Source organism: Bradysia coprophila, unplaced genomic scaffold, assembly GCF_014529535.1.
Source record: "Bradysia coprophila strain Holo2 unplaced genomic scaffold, BU_Bcop_v1 contig_138, whole genome shotgun sequence".
NCBI lineage: Eukaryota > Metazoa > Arthropoda > Insecta > Diptera > Sciaridae > Bradysia > Bradysia coprophila.
This window is the reverse complement of record NW_023503409.1, coordinates 2,023,484-2,043,154: the sequence shown is the minus strand read 5'-3', so window position 1 is coordinate 2,043,154 and position 19,671 is coordinate 2,023,484. Positions and strand designations below refer to the sequence as shown.

The window sequence follows — 19,671 nt, the reverse complement described above, 5'->3', positions numbered from 1 at the left end:
ATGGACGCCCAGATTACGAATAAAATACTTTGGGGGTAGTAGGAGCAAAAGGGGAAAAGTCAAAAAGTTCGTGTATATATGTTCCTCAGTCCTGCGGAAAAATGTTTTTGTCAAATTTTTCAGTGTGAACGGACTTGCGTCACGACCCTTCACTAACGTAGGGCCATGATAAACTTGTATAAGCAGTTTTGTCTGTATGAGTGGAACAGCTGAGAATCAGCTGTTACAAATTCATGTCTAAATTTAACCGACGTCCACTGTATGTAAAAAATCAAATTACCTTATTTGTATAATTTAGTGCGAAGCCAACACAAAACAAATCCTACAATTCTAGTCGTTCGTGATATTTCTGAATATATAGATTTTTACAGAAATTGGTAACGAAATGTATTAAAATTCCTTAACGAATTATTTCTAGGGCTATTTCATCGAATAATGCTAATATCACATCAATACTGCGATCCAAACAATAGTGAAATTGGTCTAAACTTGCTAAAATCGTGAAATTGTAGTGTAACTTTTAGATGGTACGCCCTAATGCCTTAGTATAATTTTTTTCTATCTGAGTCTTCTATTTATCCAAAAAAATATTGAAATTTACGAATATGTTCATGTCAAATACTTTTACGCGCCGCAAATACTCGATTCCCGAAACTTTCAGGGTGCCCCTCGTACCAATAAGGAAATTTGCATATGACGACAAGAACAAAGTTGCATTTCCTTTAATTACTATTTTTTCTGGATTTGGCTCGACCAGTTGAATGATTTCGAAAGGATTGTCATCTGCATCGGTAGAGCGTTGAAGAACATTCAGAGCGTCATCAGAAGAAATGGACCAGACATCAGGTTTCTGTCCTGGAAATGAGCGATTTACCATGACAGTTTCGTTTTTAAATGTCTTGGTACTTGACTCCCTTAAACCAGATGACTTTTCGCACACGTAGTACGCGTTTCAATTCGGATTCGATTTCTTCTTTCGATTCGTCATTTCTGTTGGTATTAACGAGTGAACTCTCTGTTACTAGCAGAGTTCCCTTTCCATCAGTTTCAAAAGAGACCTTCGGTTACTATTTTTGCTATTTTCGATTCAAAGCCATAATATTGTGCAACACTTTCTGCAAGCTTGGCATCATTAAGATGTTGTTTCTGTTTGTTTCCCCAGCCATTAAAATTGGAAATATTTGCCTTCAATTTACCGTTCTCGATTGTAAACACTGGCGACGTGTCTCTTGTCCACAAATCGTCTAATTTCATTCCTACAACAGTTACTCGACTGTCCAACATACTTACAACATACAATATTTGCGCACGATTACCATTTTTTATTTATTTTGGTGAAGAATGCGCAGTTAACGTATACCTTATGCCTAATGCAATTATATTTTCCAATAAAACAGATTGAACGTATGACATGTCTTCTATCCACACATATGGTCTGGTCATGGTATTATTTGAACATTCAAAATTGTTTTATTTGAACGGCTGAAAATGTGTATTTCTGTGCGCAATTTAGGTTTATACTCATGAGACTGCCACCTTTTGATAGCTCAATTTTCCTTATTTCTAAATGACTGATCAATAATATCGGAACCTTCTTGTAAAACCTCATTTTTTGCAAATGTTTAGTGGAGAATTTAAATCGGGACATCTGTGGTCTATGATCGTCATTTCATCCCTTGCATATTTCAGAAAAAAGGAACTGTGTAATTGAAGGAAAATTTAATTATATTATGTGGTACGCTATTGTTTTAGTATCAAATTAGTACAGTTGATCTGTGTTACAAAAAGATTTTCAGAGGAGTAAAACACTCTATACTAAATGCTCAATCCTTGCTATGAGTGTCTAATTGTCCTAATCTTTTAGTTTCACTTTATCGTTACAATATTGTGCTAGTTGAAATTAATTACGATTTACAATAAGGTAGACACTGAGATAATTAGAAAATATATTTTGTGGTAACAAAAACAGCTTAGGATTCATTATACGTAGGTATCGCAAAAATTGAAAAACAAAAACTAAAATGAAGCTCATTTTTTACAATACATTTACGTTTGCTAAGAGTTTTGTAAGCGGAACTCAGTATCCGAAAGTCACTAATGATCAATACAGATGGGACATTTGGGACGAATGTTTATGGTATTTACTCAACCTAGTGTTAGTCTAAGTCTAGTGCCACTTTTGACCCTATTGTCGACAAAATTGTTTTGTTCGTTGAAACCAAGGTTCTGAAAGAACAGGTTAAGAAATTTTCGAGTTCATCACGAAGGCGGTGTCATCAAAGTTTTCCTGTAGCGCCAACTAGGTTTGGAAAAGTTGACTTTTCAAACAATATACATGTATGCATTGTCAAGATTTGTGTTTCACCCGCCTTCGTAAGTGTCTTAACCTGTTCTTGCAGAACCTTGAATCAAGCTGCGTTAAAAACTTACCGAACATTTTTTTTTGAGGTGCAATAGTCATTTACATCACAAGGACAAAGATCGAAAGTATTTTTGTGCACCGCACAACAAAAATACGACATATTTTGCCATATTTTTTGTTACGAAATGTCAGGTTTTCCCGAACGATATATCGTGCGGGAGAAAATTTCATTTCTCAGATTTATCGTGTGAGAACGGTTTTGAATGAATTTTTCCATGAATTCGATTGAACAGATTTAAAATGGTGAATGTGAAGGGTGGACGTTTTCAAGTAAATTGATGTGTTTTGTCTATTTCAGTTGTCCGGTGCATAAAACGTTGTTCGTACCTCGACAAGAAATGGATCTTTTCAACACACGTCCTAAGTTGCCTTACTCGCTTCGCTCGTGCTCGTGCTGGTGCTGAAAAAATCGTTCTTTCCTGGCTTGGTACGAAAAATGCTATTGTGCACGGGATAACTGAAATACAACACATTTTGAAATGAGTTTTCGTTGAGAAATGTCACTTTTTCCCGAACGATATATCGTGCAGGAAAAATTCATTTACTTTATTAGGGAGGGAAAATGGACTTTCCGTCCCTAGAGAAAAGTCTTTCCCTCCTTCGTAAAGGAAAGCGTCATACTACACTCGGGAAATAATTTGATATTTCGTATCACGATGAGTAAAAGCACATCGGGCTGAAGCCATCATCTGCATACGAAATATCAAATTCCTTCCCTTGTTTAGTAATATTCTATTCTTTACATGAATTTTTCCATGACTATACGATTGATCAATATTAATATAAATATAAATTTAAGTAAATTGAAGTGTTTTGTCTATTTGAGTTGTCAGGTGCACAAAACGTTGTTCGTACCTCAAAAGAGAAATGGATTTTTTCAGCACACGACCTAATTTTCCTACTTGGTACGAAAAATACTATTCCGTGTGATGTATTGAGTTTTGTATGCTTCCTAAGAGAACCGAAAATAGAGAAAATATTACTATTTAGTCTTCCGCCATCAAAAAATCCTAATGAAATTTTCTATCTGTAAAATTGAAAGCATCCAAGTTTTTACATGTCGAAATGACGGCTTCGCTGGACCACCTCTTCTTGACGTGTACTTTAAATAAGTAAATGACAGTTTGTGACTGCATAATTTTTCCAAATGATGACCTGGTCGGGTGCACAGAACAACATAATTGAAACGAAAACTTTTTTTTTATTTGGTTTTATTCAAATTTAATCAACGTATCACATTGTAAAAGGAAAATAAGATAAATCGATATATTGGTTAAGCGACAGCATTAGAAATAATTTTTCTTTATTTGTTTAGTTAAATCGAACGTTGTGTTGTAACGTTGTGTGTGTTTTTTTTTATTTAGTAATTAATTTTTAAGAATTTCATTTTATAGCTTTCGTAGTTCAAAAAAAAAAAGATTTTACATTCATTCCCAATCATAGTCAATTGTCTTATTTATCGTTAAATCGGCTACACCCATTTTCTTTTTTATGTTACGAGTTTAAATAATAAATAAAGAGAAAATGACATTTTCAATTGGATTTATATAAAAAGCTTACAAGTCTTGCGCATCTCTTTAGGTGGGACCTCTAACTTTAATTAATTTTTCTCCATATTTTTTTCTCTCTCTCTCTCGCTAAAAATACATTTACGTTAAAATCACATCGCGTTTTATGCTTAAATTACAATTTTGTACTGCGTTTCTGTGTAAGCTTTTTATTTTCTTTTTTGTCCCGAACGCCACTCTTTGAAAAGCAAATTTTATTTCTCTAATTCAGAAGTGGTCATCAAAAAAAAAAGAATTTCAATTCAACGCGATCGTCTTGGTTTGTGTGGAATGAACATCGTAGATGAAACAACTACGCCCGCTATGAATAATCGAATTGGATGCAGAGTGATCCATATTGTGCGAAGATTATGACACATTTTGTTCATGAATTTCCCATTGGTAAGTTTCATGTACGAATACCATCATTGGAAATTTGGATGTTCACAAAAGAGAATGTTAGTCTCCGCAGTGTATGATTCTGATTCGTTTGATTGTGTCTTCCCATTCGTCTCATTCTCTAGGTTTTGACACGAAGTATATCTCCAAAACGCAATTTCAGTTCTCGTGACAATTTATTTTTATATCATTAAGAACCTCTTGTCTCATTAGTAGAGCATACGATGCTCTTTCTTCAACAAATACCGGTCGATCAACGTGTGCTATTTATTATTTATGAATGGTGAAAATTGAAAAGGGGTAAAGGCAAATGTCCTCTACTTGGGATTTGAATTGTTTTTTTTTATTTCTTGCAGCTGGGTTATTTTTACTGTGACTATCGGACCGATGAGTCGTTCATTGTAATTGTAGTGGTTTTTTGTTTTAGTAATTTAAACTTAATTGTAAATTTCTTTATTCGAAACTAAAATAAAATAAAATTCATTTTCATTTAAAATGGGCACTCGTCTGTTTTTCCGTTCTCTTTTTACCCGCTTAACGCAGCCATACAAAATATTGTTTTTTCCCTTCGCTTTCATTTTTTTTTTTTTTTTGAAAAACAGATTTATTTACCCGAATTTTCTTGTCGATCTTTTATAAGACTCTGTAGATTTCTAGGCACATAGGACTGTTGTTCGTTGCCAGACAAACGTACTGCTTTTATTGGCCTAGTGTCATTATTGACTGGACTGTACGGCGATCGCTTACGGTTTTGTGACAATTTTAGATCCTATAAAGTAGGAATTCGAGAAAAATGTTTTGATCAGTAATCGGCGTCTCGGTAAACATAAGTTTTGAACAAACCTCCATAAGCGGGCTACAAAATGATAAGGCCACAGAGCCAGGCGATTGTGGTATGCACTCGTTCGATCGATACATTTGAATGTACAGCGAATGATTTTTGGAAATTTTACGTGGTGATGACACACTTTTGATGTACGGCGGCAATGGTGACAGCATACTTTCTTCTTTCGTATTGATGACAAATTCCTGCATCGCCTTGACGTAACACACATTGTAGAATTTGATGATGTCACATTTTTCTGCAAAAGGAAGGGAACGAAAAACATTTAAAATTTGAAAAGGAAAACTCGAATGGTTAGAAAGACTTACTCGTTGTCTCATCATCTTCACCGTCGCGATCGTAATCTGAGAGGGAGAAACGGCATTAGAACTGAAACATAGATGACAAAACATTCCAGAACTTACCGTTAGGGCTCATATGAACGTCTCGGTACACATCGCTTGTGGATTGCGGTTGTTTGCGATAAGAAGTCATTATGTCCTTGAATGTGGTGTCGAATTTGCTATTCCTCCCAAACACGTAGATCGAACACATCAGAATTTGATCCAGATGGCGATCTTTCTGCAAGAGACAAGAACAAGAACCATTCATTTAGTGTCAGCGAATACTAATTGTGTTGCTTTGACTTACCATTAAATGAAATTGTTTCGTGATTGCATTCTCGAATATCGTCCAGATCTTTTGCAAGTGTTTGGTGTCGGTGTAGTCGAGATGTTGGCACAAATCGACGATGCGTAGATACGCGATACGATAAAATTTCCTAAAGAACAGTAAAAGTGATTTGCTATTGCACGTTGATGTTCCATTGGTCGAACTGGACGGGACGGATGTGGCATCGTCATTGATAAACAATTGCTTGGACACGGCCTCGCGTGGTGATTTATTTGGTGACACATGCATATCGGCGAGTTGTTGGCCCGGCAATGTGGTGCCACATTGATGGATCTTATCCCACAACGCTGAGTCGCTCCTCCATGACAGCTCGCTGATGCATTGCTCTTCGATCTGAAAATTGGAAAGATTTTTTGTTCCTAATCCGAATCGGAAACTATGATCAGAGCACCAGTCAAACGTACCGCAATGAGATGTTTGATCACGTCATTGGACAATAATTCTCCGTGATTCGACACAATCACCTCGATGGTTTTGTAAAACAGAAACGCGTCCATGTTGAAGCATTCCAAAACGAACGGAAACTTTTGTGATGATCGATACGCGAACGTGACAATTTCAACCGAATTGGCAATGAGTGCAGCTTGGAACGCTTCCAAATTCAAAATTCTAACGTCGAAATTGGCCTTTTCCTTCATCTCCTTCACTAAAATGTTTGTCAACAAACGGTAGTAGAGCATCTCCGCCAATTGGAAACGTTCCTGCGGATTGGTTTCAAATTTTTCACAAAATTTGGCCGACATATCGTCCAGCAGTAAACGAATTTTTGGTAATGGATCTTCGGGACAATTGGATAAGACGTCATTCAGGGCTGCAGGCGGCTCGGCAGAATATTCGCCTAGTTGCAAACGCAACGTTTGTACCATACGAGCGGACATTGTAACTGGTGTCATCTTTGTTGTGTTCGAACGTAAACTATTTCGCTGTGTTAATGGTGTCTCAGGCATAAATTGCCTGGTACTTTCGTCAACTTCGCTCTGGAACGTCTTGTTGTACTTTGGATCGCTTGATGTCGACAACAGAATTCCTTCGTCAATTTCAACGATTTTCAGGACATATTCCGCGTAGAGTTTCTTCAATTCCCTCAGATTGTTGTCAAAATTATCGATAGTCAGCAGGCCCAAAAACGTTTTGCCATCACATTTCAATGTGCCCGCCTCGATGTACTTGTTTATAATGTCGCGCCATGCGTATTGCTTAATTTCTTGTGCGTCAATCACCAGACCATCATGTCGTTCACAGAGCGTTTTTATGATGCACACCGGTCGTGTGTCCTGTTTTACGACCCCAAATTCCGAATTGATTAATTCGGTTCGGTCTTCCAAAACGTTAGCGTACAGAAGGTCAACACAACACAACAACAACTGATAAGACGTTACTAGATCCACTGTATTTTCGCGCGATTTACTGTAGCTGTGATAGTCGGTTTTGGCGCAAACAAACAAATACCAACAAAACTCGTACAATTTGTTGGACGTACACGGTGGAGACCTAGAATAAATTAAGAGGAAAATCATTAGGATCTAATTATGATCAGAGAATCGACGAATGAATTACTTTGATTTTTTGCTGCTTTTCTTCGGTTCATCACCTTGCAATGATACAAACAGGTCCTTGTAAATGATGCGATACTTCTCGTATATCAACAATGAAACGGCCAAATTGTTACTCAACCGATTGATTCGTGAGTGCAGGTCCTCGCTGGCGCCAAAAAAGTCAATCCATTCTTTCATCAGTTTGAAGAATGTATGGAACGTAATGTTGCACTTCCGTAATAATTGTGTTAATGATACTCCGTTGCCTTGTAAAGGACTGGTATTTTCACCAGAAACTGCTGCTACCGGTCGACTACGACATGCTGCATAAATGGCACAGCAAAGCCAATGATCTTGATTGCCCTGATCGACACAGATTTTATTGTTTAGAAAGTCGTCATGTAAATTTAGATCGAATTCATTTCGCTACGAAAATCAATGTTCACCACTTACCTCCAGCAAATTTTCGGTGCCAGCTTGTTGCTCATAACTTTCCCAAGAAATTCGAGTGGTCTCACTGTCCATGTTCAAAGCTAAACATATTTGTTCATGTTTCGATTTGATAGTTTGTAAGTTATTCGACGCGCCTGTTGGAGGCGGTGTACTTTGAGACATTTTGAATTTCTTGTTGTTCGCAAAATCCCGATCAAAGAAATTAAATTTTATTTGGGTTGCCTTTGCACATGGACTATTCTGTAGCACTCTATTCCGCGCCAATAGAAAATATTTTGTTTTCCTAATGCGGTTTTGGTTTGGTTAGATAAAAAAATAAATGGACGCTTCAAAGCACTAACGCGATTACGCGCCAATTTTTTGCACACCGAAATTGTGTTTATTGTTTTGATTTGGTATGCGGTATTTAGTATGGATCACTTTATTTGGATGTACTGTTTATTAATTTCACACACTAAACACTCTAAAATGGTCAAATTTGCTAAAATTTCTTATAATATTCAATGCAGAATGACATCACAAAAGGCGCTCGTGATGGACTGACGGACATGACATTAGATGATGTAAACTTTCGATGTAAATTTCCATTTTACGTCAATTTCGTTGTTGGAATTGAGAGCCGTGAGAGCCAATGGCAGCGCGAACTAATTTGAAATTAAGACAAAGACTTTGCTCGTATAAATTACAGTTGGGATGGAATGACCCATCGCTTTTGAAGAAATGAGTAACGATACAACGCGATGAAACGTTAACCTGTCCATCGACTCTATCTGTTCTTGTGGTTTTACAACATTTTTTTGTGCGCATTACTTGAAATGCAAAAAAAACGTCTTTTTGCGGAATTCATAATGTGAAATGTAAAAAATCAGCGGATAGGTAGGTATGTTTATTCAGTTTGAAAATTTTACAATTCTACACTATAACACTCTGGACAACTATACGACACAGCTTTATAACGATTTGTTATTTTGACAAGAAGGGATAACGGGACTTTCCCAAGGTTTTTTTTCGTAATCTTACTTTAAAGATTTTTCCCGATTCTGTGACGAAAAGTAAAGTTTTCGTTGTTATTATTGAGAAAAACTTTGTATAACTCCTCAAGTCACGCCTCGAGTGAAATAGTTATTTATTTAGACCACCGAACGATAAATAGTTTTTTTTTAGACACTAAATGTGTAGATTGTCACTCAAAGCCGCAATCCGAGTGTGATAATACATATTGTGTATTATACAAAGTTTTTCTAAAAAAAGCATACGAAAGTTTCAGTTTTCGTCACCGAGTTGAGAAACGAAAGTTTCTGAATTACGAATTTTTTTTTCAAGTAAGTTAAAGAAGAAAAGTTGTCACCGAGTGATAAATGTTTTTTAGGAGCAACAAGAGGTTGCTAGTTCAGCCCAGCTGTGGACATTATGAGCAAAAATGTTTCACTTTCTAGTACAGCCTGGGACAGTCAAAAAAGTGCATTTTTATTCTATACGTGTTTCATCGATTTCAGCTGTTTTGCCATTGTAATTTGTATTGTTAAAACAGCTGAAATCGATAAACACGAAAATCATAAAAATACTCTTTTTTGACTGTCCTTGGCTGTATGTTTCACTAAATAAAAAAAGTTAAAATTTTTTGGTTTTACATTAGAATTCACAGGAACTCATAATTCTCGTTTTTTTTAGTAGCAATGAGGAAAAAATCTACGCACAATTGTTTTAAATTTTTTATTTTGAATGGTCTTTGCATCAAAATAAAAAAGTGTTCGGATAGTATCATATTCCATCCAGGCACATTCCCACACGCTGTGCCTAAGAGTATCTGTAGATGTATTTCATTACGGAATTTCTTATAATTTCTTTCGTCAGACCTCTCACTATAGGTTTCTGGATCCACCACTTACTTATAGGTATATGTGACTGCAGCGAGTACACACATGAGCGTAATAGTGTGAAATAAAGCTTATCGGATGATTGTGTTTAAATTGGTTAAACGAGATAAATCAAATCACCACTGAGATAAGAGTATTCGACAAGACATTATTTTTTGTTTATCATCGCCAGGTCCAGTCGGATACCGGGAAAAGAATTAATATAAATTTTAAAATTTCGGTTGATTCACAACAAAACGGATATACTACACAGTCGAAATAATGTCGGACAATTTTCAAGTTCGCGAGGGAATGAAATCAGATGCAAAAGCATTGAGTGTGTTAGCAGTTGAAACATTTCGCGATACATTCGCTCACCTATATTCACCAAATGATATGGAAGAGTTCATCGAACGCAATTATACCGAGCAACTGCAACTGAGTGAACTGGAAAATCCCGATTATAAGACACTTCTAGTTGTGACTGATGAACGTGTTATTGCCTACTGCATGATTAGGTTTGGTAGTCGGGAAGAGCAAATCGTGGGTACAGACCCAGTTGCAGAAATATGGCGCTTCTATGTCAGTCAATCATTTATTGGGAGAGGAATAGCCCAATTGTTAATGGATCGGGTCATGGAGATTTTGAAAGAATCGAAAATCAATGTTGCGTGGTTGGGTGTCTGGGAAAATAATCATCGTGCACAAAAGTTTTATCGAAAATACGGCTTTCAAGAGGTGGGATATCACCATTTTGCAGTTGGTAGTACCATTGATAGAGACTTGTTGTTTCAACTCAGTTTGTAGTGATCCACATTTTACAAAAAACGTAAATTAGTTATTTTCAAATAAACTAACTCTTTTCAACTCGAAGCATGTGAAATACACACTTTATTTTCCTGCTGTGGAATTCAGTCCAGACTCTCGTTCTAAAATAGACACTATGATAAATCGATTTTCCACTTTTCTTGTCATACAGCCGACGGCTTTGAAATAACTGACGCATTTTTGTTTCAGGTGATCCAATCATACGAATGTGCTAATGAATGTGCTAATGATTGCTAACGGATGAACAATGTATGTACGTACACACATGCGCATAATGGTGGTAAAACCGTTTAAAGACGTAAACACATATTTGTTTGTAGAAGTCGATCAGTTGAAATGCGTCACTTAATTCAAAGTCGCGGACTGTAATTGATTCCGTCCTAGGGACTAAAAAAAAGTTAATAATCTTTGCGGCCAGAGCGACGCTGCAAGGTTTCTTTTTTGAAAAACAGTGAGACCGGATAAGACGAATTTTCAGCCTACGCCTGCGGAACAGATCTCAAATCGTTCATTGATTGATTTGGTTGGTCTTCCTACAGAGATTTCTATTCTAATAACGGACTCCAATAACAGATTTTTTTTAACGGTCATTTGGCCTCTTATTTTGTGCTTGGAGTGCGTTGATTCTAACCGTTCTTAAAATGTTTGTGACATTCCATTAGGAATAGTTATAATTATAGTATTTACTGAGATCATCTCGTTGATTCATGATGATAATTGCAGTAACTTTCAATTCCGCAATTCGTCGTAGAATATAGTAACTTACGTAAATGTCATTGTTGCACATTGTTGTTTTTACTAGTGGAATTGTATTCCGCTCCTAGATCCCAAATCACTGGAATATTCTTTAGGTCGCAACGGGAATAAATTGTAATTTACTTAACGACTGAAGTAATCGCACATTCGATTACAACTAGAATTTATTCATGGCTTCTTGCGCAATTGTTAACCTCGCGTTTGGTGGCACACATTAAACCTGTCTGTGGGTAAATTAGAAAATTTTAGTTTATCAAGTGCCAGAGCCTATTTTTGGAAAATAATTTATTTTGATTTTGATAAGATTTCCCAAAATTTGGTGAAAAAGATTTGTGGCAAATTTTAACAAGTTTTGGAATATATTTATCAAATCAATTTTCCTAAATTAAGCGATGGACTACAGTCGAAGAAAAATAGATTTCGGTTTTTTCAACAAATACAATCCAAACGATGTTATTTAATCCACGTGCGATTTACAAAAGTTATAATGCATGTGGGATAAATAGCATTGATTGGATTGTAATTGCCAGTTTCTTATTTTTCTTCGACTGTAGCGTACAATTTTGATCTACTTATGTTACTTGCATTGCAAATGTGTATTACGGTAAGCTATGAAATATGACGAAACGATAATTTCCTAAAAGATTTTTTTAAAACGAAATTCCAGAAACTTTTTAATAATTTTCCTCTAAAATTGTGTTTCCATTTTCACTTTGTTTTTTCAATTACAAAATATTCGACTTCTACGACTCACTTAAAAATCATTCTTAACTAACTGCGCACGTTCACGAATCGCTAATTCGCGTTCTTGTTCAGCTATCATCCGATCTCCTTTCGACTTCTTACCAATGCCTAATTTTGGTAGTCCCCGATTTAGACCTTCGAGCAGAACGCATGCCTTACACGGTTGTTGCGAAGAAACGAAACCACAACGATCACAAGTACCTCGAATCGGCTTTTTTACAGTGTCTTTGAATCGTAACTGTTCACCTGAAATTGTTATGAGTTTAGAACAAGAATGGAAGAATAGATAGAGGTGAAACTTGGCCCATCTGACCTCAGAGTCGCAATTTACCTGAATGTATAATGTCCATAATAACGGATGGTCGAATCTTTTCCAAATCTTTCAAATACTTCCTTGCATGACCACGATACGCATTCGGTGCGAACGTACATTCAGTGGAAAAGTAAACCAATTTCTTAAAGTGTGCGTACATAACAATCTCCTTTTCGTAAGTGTACTTTAACGGCTTAACTCGCGGAATTGAATCTTCGCCTTCAGTTCGAATGTTGGTACAGCGTCGAAGCCGAGCTGTGTCCCCTCGAAGAATATTCATGATCACAGTTTCAGCAATGTCATCGGCATTGTGACCAGTGGCTATGCTATCAACTTTTAATTGCTGTGCGCCTGGAAAGGGAGAAAATCCGCGTTCATAGATTGAATTATTGATGTTTGTACGGGAATTACTTACCACGATCGAGAGCTTGACGTCGGAAAACACCGCAGAATGTGCAATTATTCTTTCGGCCAATTTCTTTTACAATTTTCTCCATCGTCCAACCATACAACTCCTGATACGATAGAATTTTCAATTTCATTTCGTAGTCATCACGGTTCTGTTTAACTGTTTCCAAACTGTCATCTCTGTAGCCTGGGAACAAGTACAAAGAAACGATTAATTTTATGACAATTCAGTCAAAGGCTCAGTAAATATTCTGACCTGGAATGCCTTCATCAATGGAAAGCAGCACCAAGTTTAAACCGTAATCGAAACGTTCATTCAACAATTTCATCACATAGCCAAGTACAGTGGAATCCTTGCCTCCACTGGCCGCAATAGCCACGACATCACCTCGATTGAATAAAACATTTTGTGTGATGGTGTTGTGAATCTCGGATTCGAAGCAATGGAAAAAACATTCTTTGCACAGTGCATGGCCGGTTTTCGGACGCTGAAATGCAAATGATTCTAATTTTAATTCTGGTTCTGAGTATGGTATCCTCGCATGTAAACACAGATTTCCATTAACACATTTTTCGATTAGATTTTTTAAGAAATTGACAATTACTTTCATCACGGCTTTCCTTCCGCATTTTCCCGAACAAATCACAGGCATTTAAGTGCAAGAAAAATTATTTAAAAATTGCATGAACAAGTGAGGAGTTTTACTACAAACATTGAGACACACAGGTTATGTTATGACATTCACAATTCCAATGTAACCAACCTTTAAAATAGAAATGACAAGACGAACTAAAAAAGTAAACGTAGTCTAGTTTACATTAAATTTTCGCGCAAAATAATTTAAAAAAAACCGTTAGCTTCAACGAGTAGTGGTTGTTTTACATTTATTTGAGGAGATAGTTCAGCAAAGAGGCTTCAGTGTATGAAATGTATGTATGAACTGACTGAGAGATAATGATGTAAAAGTTTAGATCATGAATAATTGTGACGACTGGTGAACAGAAAATGTTCAAAAATGTAGTCAGCTACAGAAAAAAAAAAATTGAGAAGAAACGAAATCGAAGAGTGATTCCGATTGTGACCTATTATTATAAGTCGACGTGAAACTTACGTTTTATAAATAATTGGAAAAGTTGCGTCAACTTCCAATTATAAGCAAACATCGCAATGTCATCACTATTATTGTTGAGAATTGTATCTCACATTCACTCGTGGAAATCCTAATCTAGACGGCCATTAGAATGAATCACATCAGAGTACACACGAACGGAGAAAAGAAAGAAAAAGTCAGTTACAATTGTACGATCGATCAAATAAAGACGTGTTTCCGGGGACAACATCCCCAAGTCTCAGTATTTCATTGTAGTGAAACGTAGAATTCTCAACAAGTGGCGCAGCCTGAAGGAAATGGATGAATTGTTGGTAAAAGTCAGATAAAGAGTAGAGGTAAGATATTTGCCGGGGATGTGGCCGGAGTCAGCTCACCGGAGTGTGGATTGGGCACAGGCGGTAAATATTCTTTCAAGAAACCTCGAAATTTATTCTTACCAGACGCATTGGCTATATGAGATTTTGGTTGGAACTGCAATGGACTTAATATTAATCGTAGCGAACGAATACTGGCGTACCATTCTGAGAGAGCGTAAAGAAAAAGTAAGAAAATGCAACGGTAGGAGCATGTGATCGGACTAGTAGCATCCGATGATGCAATATTGCAAGGTCGTAGTGGAGTAAGCAAGAGAAAAACTAGAGATGCTTTGTCGAATATTGGTTTTGGCAGTAGTGGATGACGTTTGGTCAGTGATGTGCTGAGAAAGGATAACGAAAAAGGCATCGTCCACATGCCAAATCGATGAATTCAAGTTAAGTGAGCGACTTGGCAACCTCCAGAAATTCAACATCAAACTCGGTTCGGTCAGAATTGAGACGAAATAATCCATCAGATTCGGCTGACGATACAAATTGGACGGTGGGAGTTTTTCCTCAACTGCCACAAATTGAAATTGAAGTACAGTACAAATTGGTTGGCCATTAGACGCAACATGGCAATTCGGTTGGTCATTGGACGCAACACGACGAATTGGTTGGTCATTGGGCGCAACATCGCTGAGATATTCGGTTGGTCATTGGACGCAACACGACGAATTGGTTGGTCATTGGGCGCAACATTGCTGATATTTGGTTGGCTATTGGACGCAACATTCAGTTGGTCATTGACGCGATGAGAATTTGGTTGACCGGAGCTGACAATATTATTCGTGGCGCTACGAACAGGTAGACAATAGTAGCGAACTACTATGTGCAAAGAGTTTGAATTTCAGAGGGAAGAACGGCAATAAGTGGATCAGCAAGGAGAGTAACAGTGAAACTCTACAGAATTTAACCAACGTAAATGAGCAGGAAGACGTAAAAGAAATCATCAGTAAAAGGTCCAACGTGGTAGCAAGCACACCCTAGACACTTCGCCAGAAAATATATGTGAATAGCCTGAATAGTGTCACACCCTTGGTAGCAAGTGAGGTTTCATATCGACTTAAGCTAGTGGAGGACTAGTAACGTCTCAGAAACGAGTCGACATCGAAGATGATTGGACTGGTAACATCACATCAACAACTGAAATATCAATTGATTTGATCGGTGGCGGACGGGCAACAGTGAAGAAACGAAGTTTACATAAAAGATAGTCGGGTCGGATTAGCAACATAAGAAGACGCGCAACACCTGAATTTGTTTGGCCAATGGAGGAATGGCACAGCATCCAATGATAGAACGGAAAAAAGGTCGGAATTTGTTGGATCGATTGCAGACAGTAACGCAACATCTAATGGTGAAGATTAACATCGGAATTGGTCAGTGGCCGACTGGCAACAGTGGCGAATGAAATCTTACGACGGACATTGCAACCACTAATTACAGACAAAAGTAAAATATTTTGAGTTCTGACGACTCGAGGAACGAGAGATTCGATTCGAAGCATCGTAATGGAAGTGAAATTTCGTACGCAAATGATCGTCGAGCCGAAGGGGACGACATCGAAATGGAAACGCACTAAAGCAATGGACAAGTCAAAGATGGTTGAGCCGTAGTGAATCGATGAATTAACAGCGACATTATTCAGGCTCTAATGGATGGTCGGACAGTAGTGGTCGACGATAAATACACACAAATTCGAAATTCACGTGGTAGTACATGGTCGAGTCACAGTGGTCGACAGCAAGAGAAGTGTAACGATACATTACGCACGCTAAATGATGGCCGAACCGTAGTGGTCGCCATCAAATTAGAAGCGCGAATTCACGCAATGGGTGAATGGTCGAGCCGCAGTGGTCGACATCGGATGAAACACAGCACATTCAACGAAAGAGCTAGTAAAATTTCATGGATTGTTTTGGTCAGTAGCGAAGTAACTGGCAACTGTGACGAGGAAAGCTCTCAATCGGAATTGGTCAGTATCGGACTGACAGTAATGTCGACAATAAATCTGCATTGAAATTGGTCAGTATCGGACTGGCAGTAATATCGACAAGAAAATTTGGCAGCATGCAATAACAGAAAGAAATCAGGATTCAGTGCAGCATTCAATGAAGACAGTACCGCAGTGGTAACAACGAAAAAGCGAGGAACATGGAAGTATGTTGAGGAAGCGAACATTTTGGAATCAGATTTGGTTGACCTCAATAACAAGGTTATGGAAGGTCAAGGTGGGAGTATGTTGAGAATTGTATCTCACATTCACTCGTGGAAATCCTAATCTAGACGGCCATTAGAATGAATCACATCAGAGTACACACGAACGGAGAAAAGAAAGAAAAAGTCAGTTACAATTGTACGATCGATCAAATAAAGACGTGTTTCCGGGGACAACATCCCCAAGTCTCAGTATTTCATTGTAGTGAAACGTAGAATTCTCAACAAAATGCAAACGACTCCAACAAGGGTCCAATCAAACGATGCATTGTGTGGTTTTGTGGACGAATTCCACCAAAATGCTGATTTTTCGCTTCCAAACTTGGATCGACTCTGATTGCGTTCTCCGTACGCAACGGTTTTATGACTTTTTACTTTAACGATTCATTGGGTGGTAGGATTCATTTACCGATCGTTTCAACCTTCACAGCAGCTGTTGAATTTTACCAAATTCTGATTCATATTGGTTCAACTGAATGATGGATTATTTGCAAGTCAACGACTGATTCGAGTGCTCAATAGCAGGGTCTTTGATCTGTAAATTACGTCCATGACCACTTTGAGGAAAACAAACGGTTCGCCAAATGCAATCTTCGTCACTTCACCGTAACTTTGCGTTCGAACGAAGCGTGTAGAATTTTTCCATCTAGATTCTATTTCTTCGCTCGGAAAACTCGACACTTTTCCTTTCATGTTGCAACTTTTCGCCGATTTGTTTTTTCATTGACATCCACACAAAACTATAGCCGTCACTGTTTTTTTTTTTCTTTTTAGCTTTTCACTATTTTGCTTTTTTTCAGGCTGCGCCACTTGTTGAGAATTCTACGTTTCACTACAATGAAATACTGAGACTTGGGGATGTTGTCCCCGGAAACACGTCTTTATTTGATCGATCGTACAATTGTAACTGACTTTTTCTTTCTTTTCTCCGTTCGTGTGTACTCTGATGTGATTCATTCTAATGGCCGTCTAGATTAGGATTTCCACGAGTGAATGTGAGATACAATTCTCAACAATTATCTCGTTTCTTATTATTCAAGTAATTTATATCAACTATTGTCTGGTTGCCTAAATAAATCAGACTAAAGTTGCTGACAAGCTAACGTAACCAAAAAAATTATACAAATCTATCTGTGCCTAGTTATTGGCATAAAAAAATGAATTGACGCCGTTTATGACTTCCGAAAGATCTTCTTCAATGTTTAGTAAACAAATCATTATATTCGTTAAGCCATTGTAATTGTACGATCTACAACTTCTGTTGAAATAAATTAATCAGCCTGTGGCAGCGTAAGTTTCCTGTAGAATAAGTACATTTCTAGATGTTATGCTATTTCTTCGAGTCGTAGAAACGCGTTGTAGAAAATGCATGTATCTAAACAGACAAAACATTATGATACATACGAAAGAATTACCTCATCTAAAAGATGAATGTAGTTTCGCATTGGTTTTGAATGGTTTTCTAATCACCAACTAAATGCGAGCAGCGAGTTACATATGGCTTCCAATTTATTGGTCCATTCGTTTCCCTAGAAATGGTTAACAGACAGTACAAATTACCCTTTCGTTCTTTATTGTGAAACTGATTGGAGGCTACGTAGGTGTGTAAGTTGTGTAAGACATGATATTCAATAAACTGAAAATTAATATTCGATGTTTTGAGTGGGCCCACAGCGAATATCTTTTTCTATTGATTTCGATCCTGAAGAAAATAATAACTTAAACTTGTACTGCCAACGGTTTCTTCATATATATTTCAACGGATTTATTCATAAAACATATGCCTTGGTACAGACAAAATTTCCCGTATATTCACAAAAACCAAATCACACTTTAAATTTAAATACAAAAAGGTATCAACCGATCAGGTAACTGTATCAAATAAATAATTCTTTTAATCGCAATAACATCGAATCGTAAAAAGAAACGAAAAAAAGAAGCACCAAGTGAATATATATATCCATCCCCGGGTAAAAAAAAAAGTGGTTGTGAGACGTCTCTTCGAGACAGCTATTTTGTATGGAGGCGAGACGTCTCTTTTTTGACCTTTGAGACTGGATTAGTTCTCATAATTCATCCAAAATTCATCCGAATTCATCTGAAACTGTTGAGAAGTCTTGTTTTAAATGTCTTTCGGAGATGTTTGAGACTGGATGAGTAGTCTCTTTTCAAACTTTTACGAGACTTTATGAGAATGTCAGAGTGGTCTCATTTTGTATATTCTTCGAGAATGTTTGAGACTGAACGAGAATACTTTTTGTTGGACTTCAAGAGACTGGTGAGAAGTCTCATTTCGACCTGATTATACATTGTGAGACTGAAGGAGTGGTCTCATTTCGGCTTTTCGAGACGCTGTGAGACTGAAGGAGTGGTCTCATTTCGGCTTTTCGAGACGGTGTGAGACTGTAGGAGTGGTCTCATTTCGTCTTTTCGAGACGCTGTGAGACTGAAGGAGTGGTCTCATTTCGTCTTTTCGAGACGCTGTGAGACTGAAGGAGTGGTCTCATTTCGGCTTTTCGAGACGCTGTGAGACTGAAGGAGTGGTCTCATTTTGACTTTTTGAGACGATGTGAGACTGAAGGAGTGGTCTCATTAAGGATTTGTTAGACGTTATGAGAATGGATGAGTGGTCTCATTATGGATTTGTTAGACGTTATGAGAATGGATGAGTGGTCTCATTTTGATAAGAAGAAATAGGATAAAAAAGACTGTTTGAGTTTTTCCGATACCCTGTGAGACTTCTCATTTTTGAGTTTTTCCGAGACCCTTTGAGACTTCTCATTTTTGAGTTTTTCCGAGACCCTATGAGACTTCTCATTTTTGAGTTTTTCCGAGACCCTTTGAGACTTCTCATTTTTGAGTTTTTCCGAGACCCTTTGAGACTTCTAATCTTTGAGTTTTTCCGAGACCCTTTGAGACTTTTTATTCTTGAGTTTTTCCGAGACTCTTTGAGACTTCTCATTTTTGAGTTTTTCCGATACCGTTTGAGACTACTCATATTTCATTGCTTTGGCCATGCTGTTAGACTATTTTCTTCTTTCGATATTATTTATCGGACGATTTGTTTATGTGAATATCTGTACTTCTATGTTGAGTTCATAGATGGCCACTGCCCTTTACTTTTCTTATAATTCGCTAGATCAAATTGACTGAAATTATGTAGAATCGTTAGTAATATTTTTTTTTTTACCTTTTTGTAATGTTTT

General features: G+C 37.3%; 2 protein-coding genes across 2 annotated transcripts; both read right to left on the bottom strand.

Moving 5' to 3' along the window:
* Positions 1-4,034: 4,034 nt before the first annotated feature.
* On the bottom strand, positions 4,035-8,437 carry LOC119073383 (retinoblastoma-like protein 1). Its single transcript, XM_037178809.1, has 8 exons — positions 7,873-8,437; positions 7,442-7,782; positions 6,289-7,375; positions 5,843-6,217; positions 5,617-5,773; positions 5,521-5,556; positions 5,212-5,450; positions 4,035-5,137 (listed from the first exon to the last, which is right to left on the bottom strand). The coding sequence occupies exons 1-8, from the start codon at positions 8,032-8,034 to the stop codon at positions 4,973-4,975; spliced, it is 2,562 nt and encodes an 853-aa protein (XP_037034704.1). The 5' UTR covers positions 8,035-8,437; the 3' UTR covers positions 4,035-4,972.
* Positions 8,438-11,967: 3,530 nt separating this feature from the next.
* Positions 11,968-13,520, bottom strand: LOC119073399 (cytoplasmic tRNA 2-thiolation protein 1). The gene is made up of 5 exons (XM_037178829.1): positions 13,383-13,520; positions 13,034-13,265; positions 12,785-12,964; positions 12,388-12,720; positions 11,968-12,302 (listed from the first exon to the last, which is right to left on the bottom strand). Exons 1-5 carry the CDS (start codon positions 13,428-13,430, stop codon positions 12,067-12,069), a joined length of 1,029 nt encoding a protein of 342 aa, XP_037034724.1. The 5' UTR covers positions 13,431-13,520; the 3' UTR covers positions 11,968-12,066.
* Positions 13,521-19,671: the final 6,151 nt, after the last annotated feature.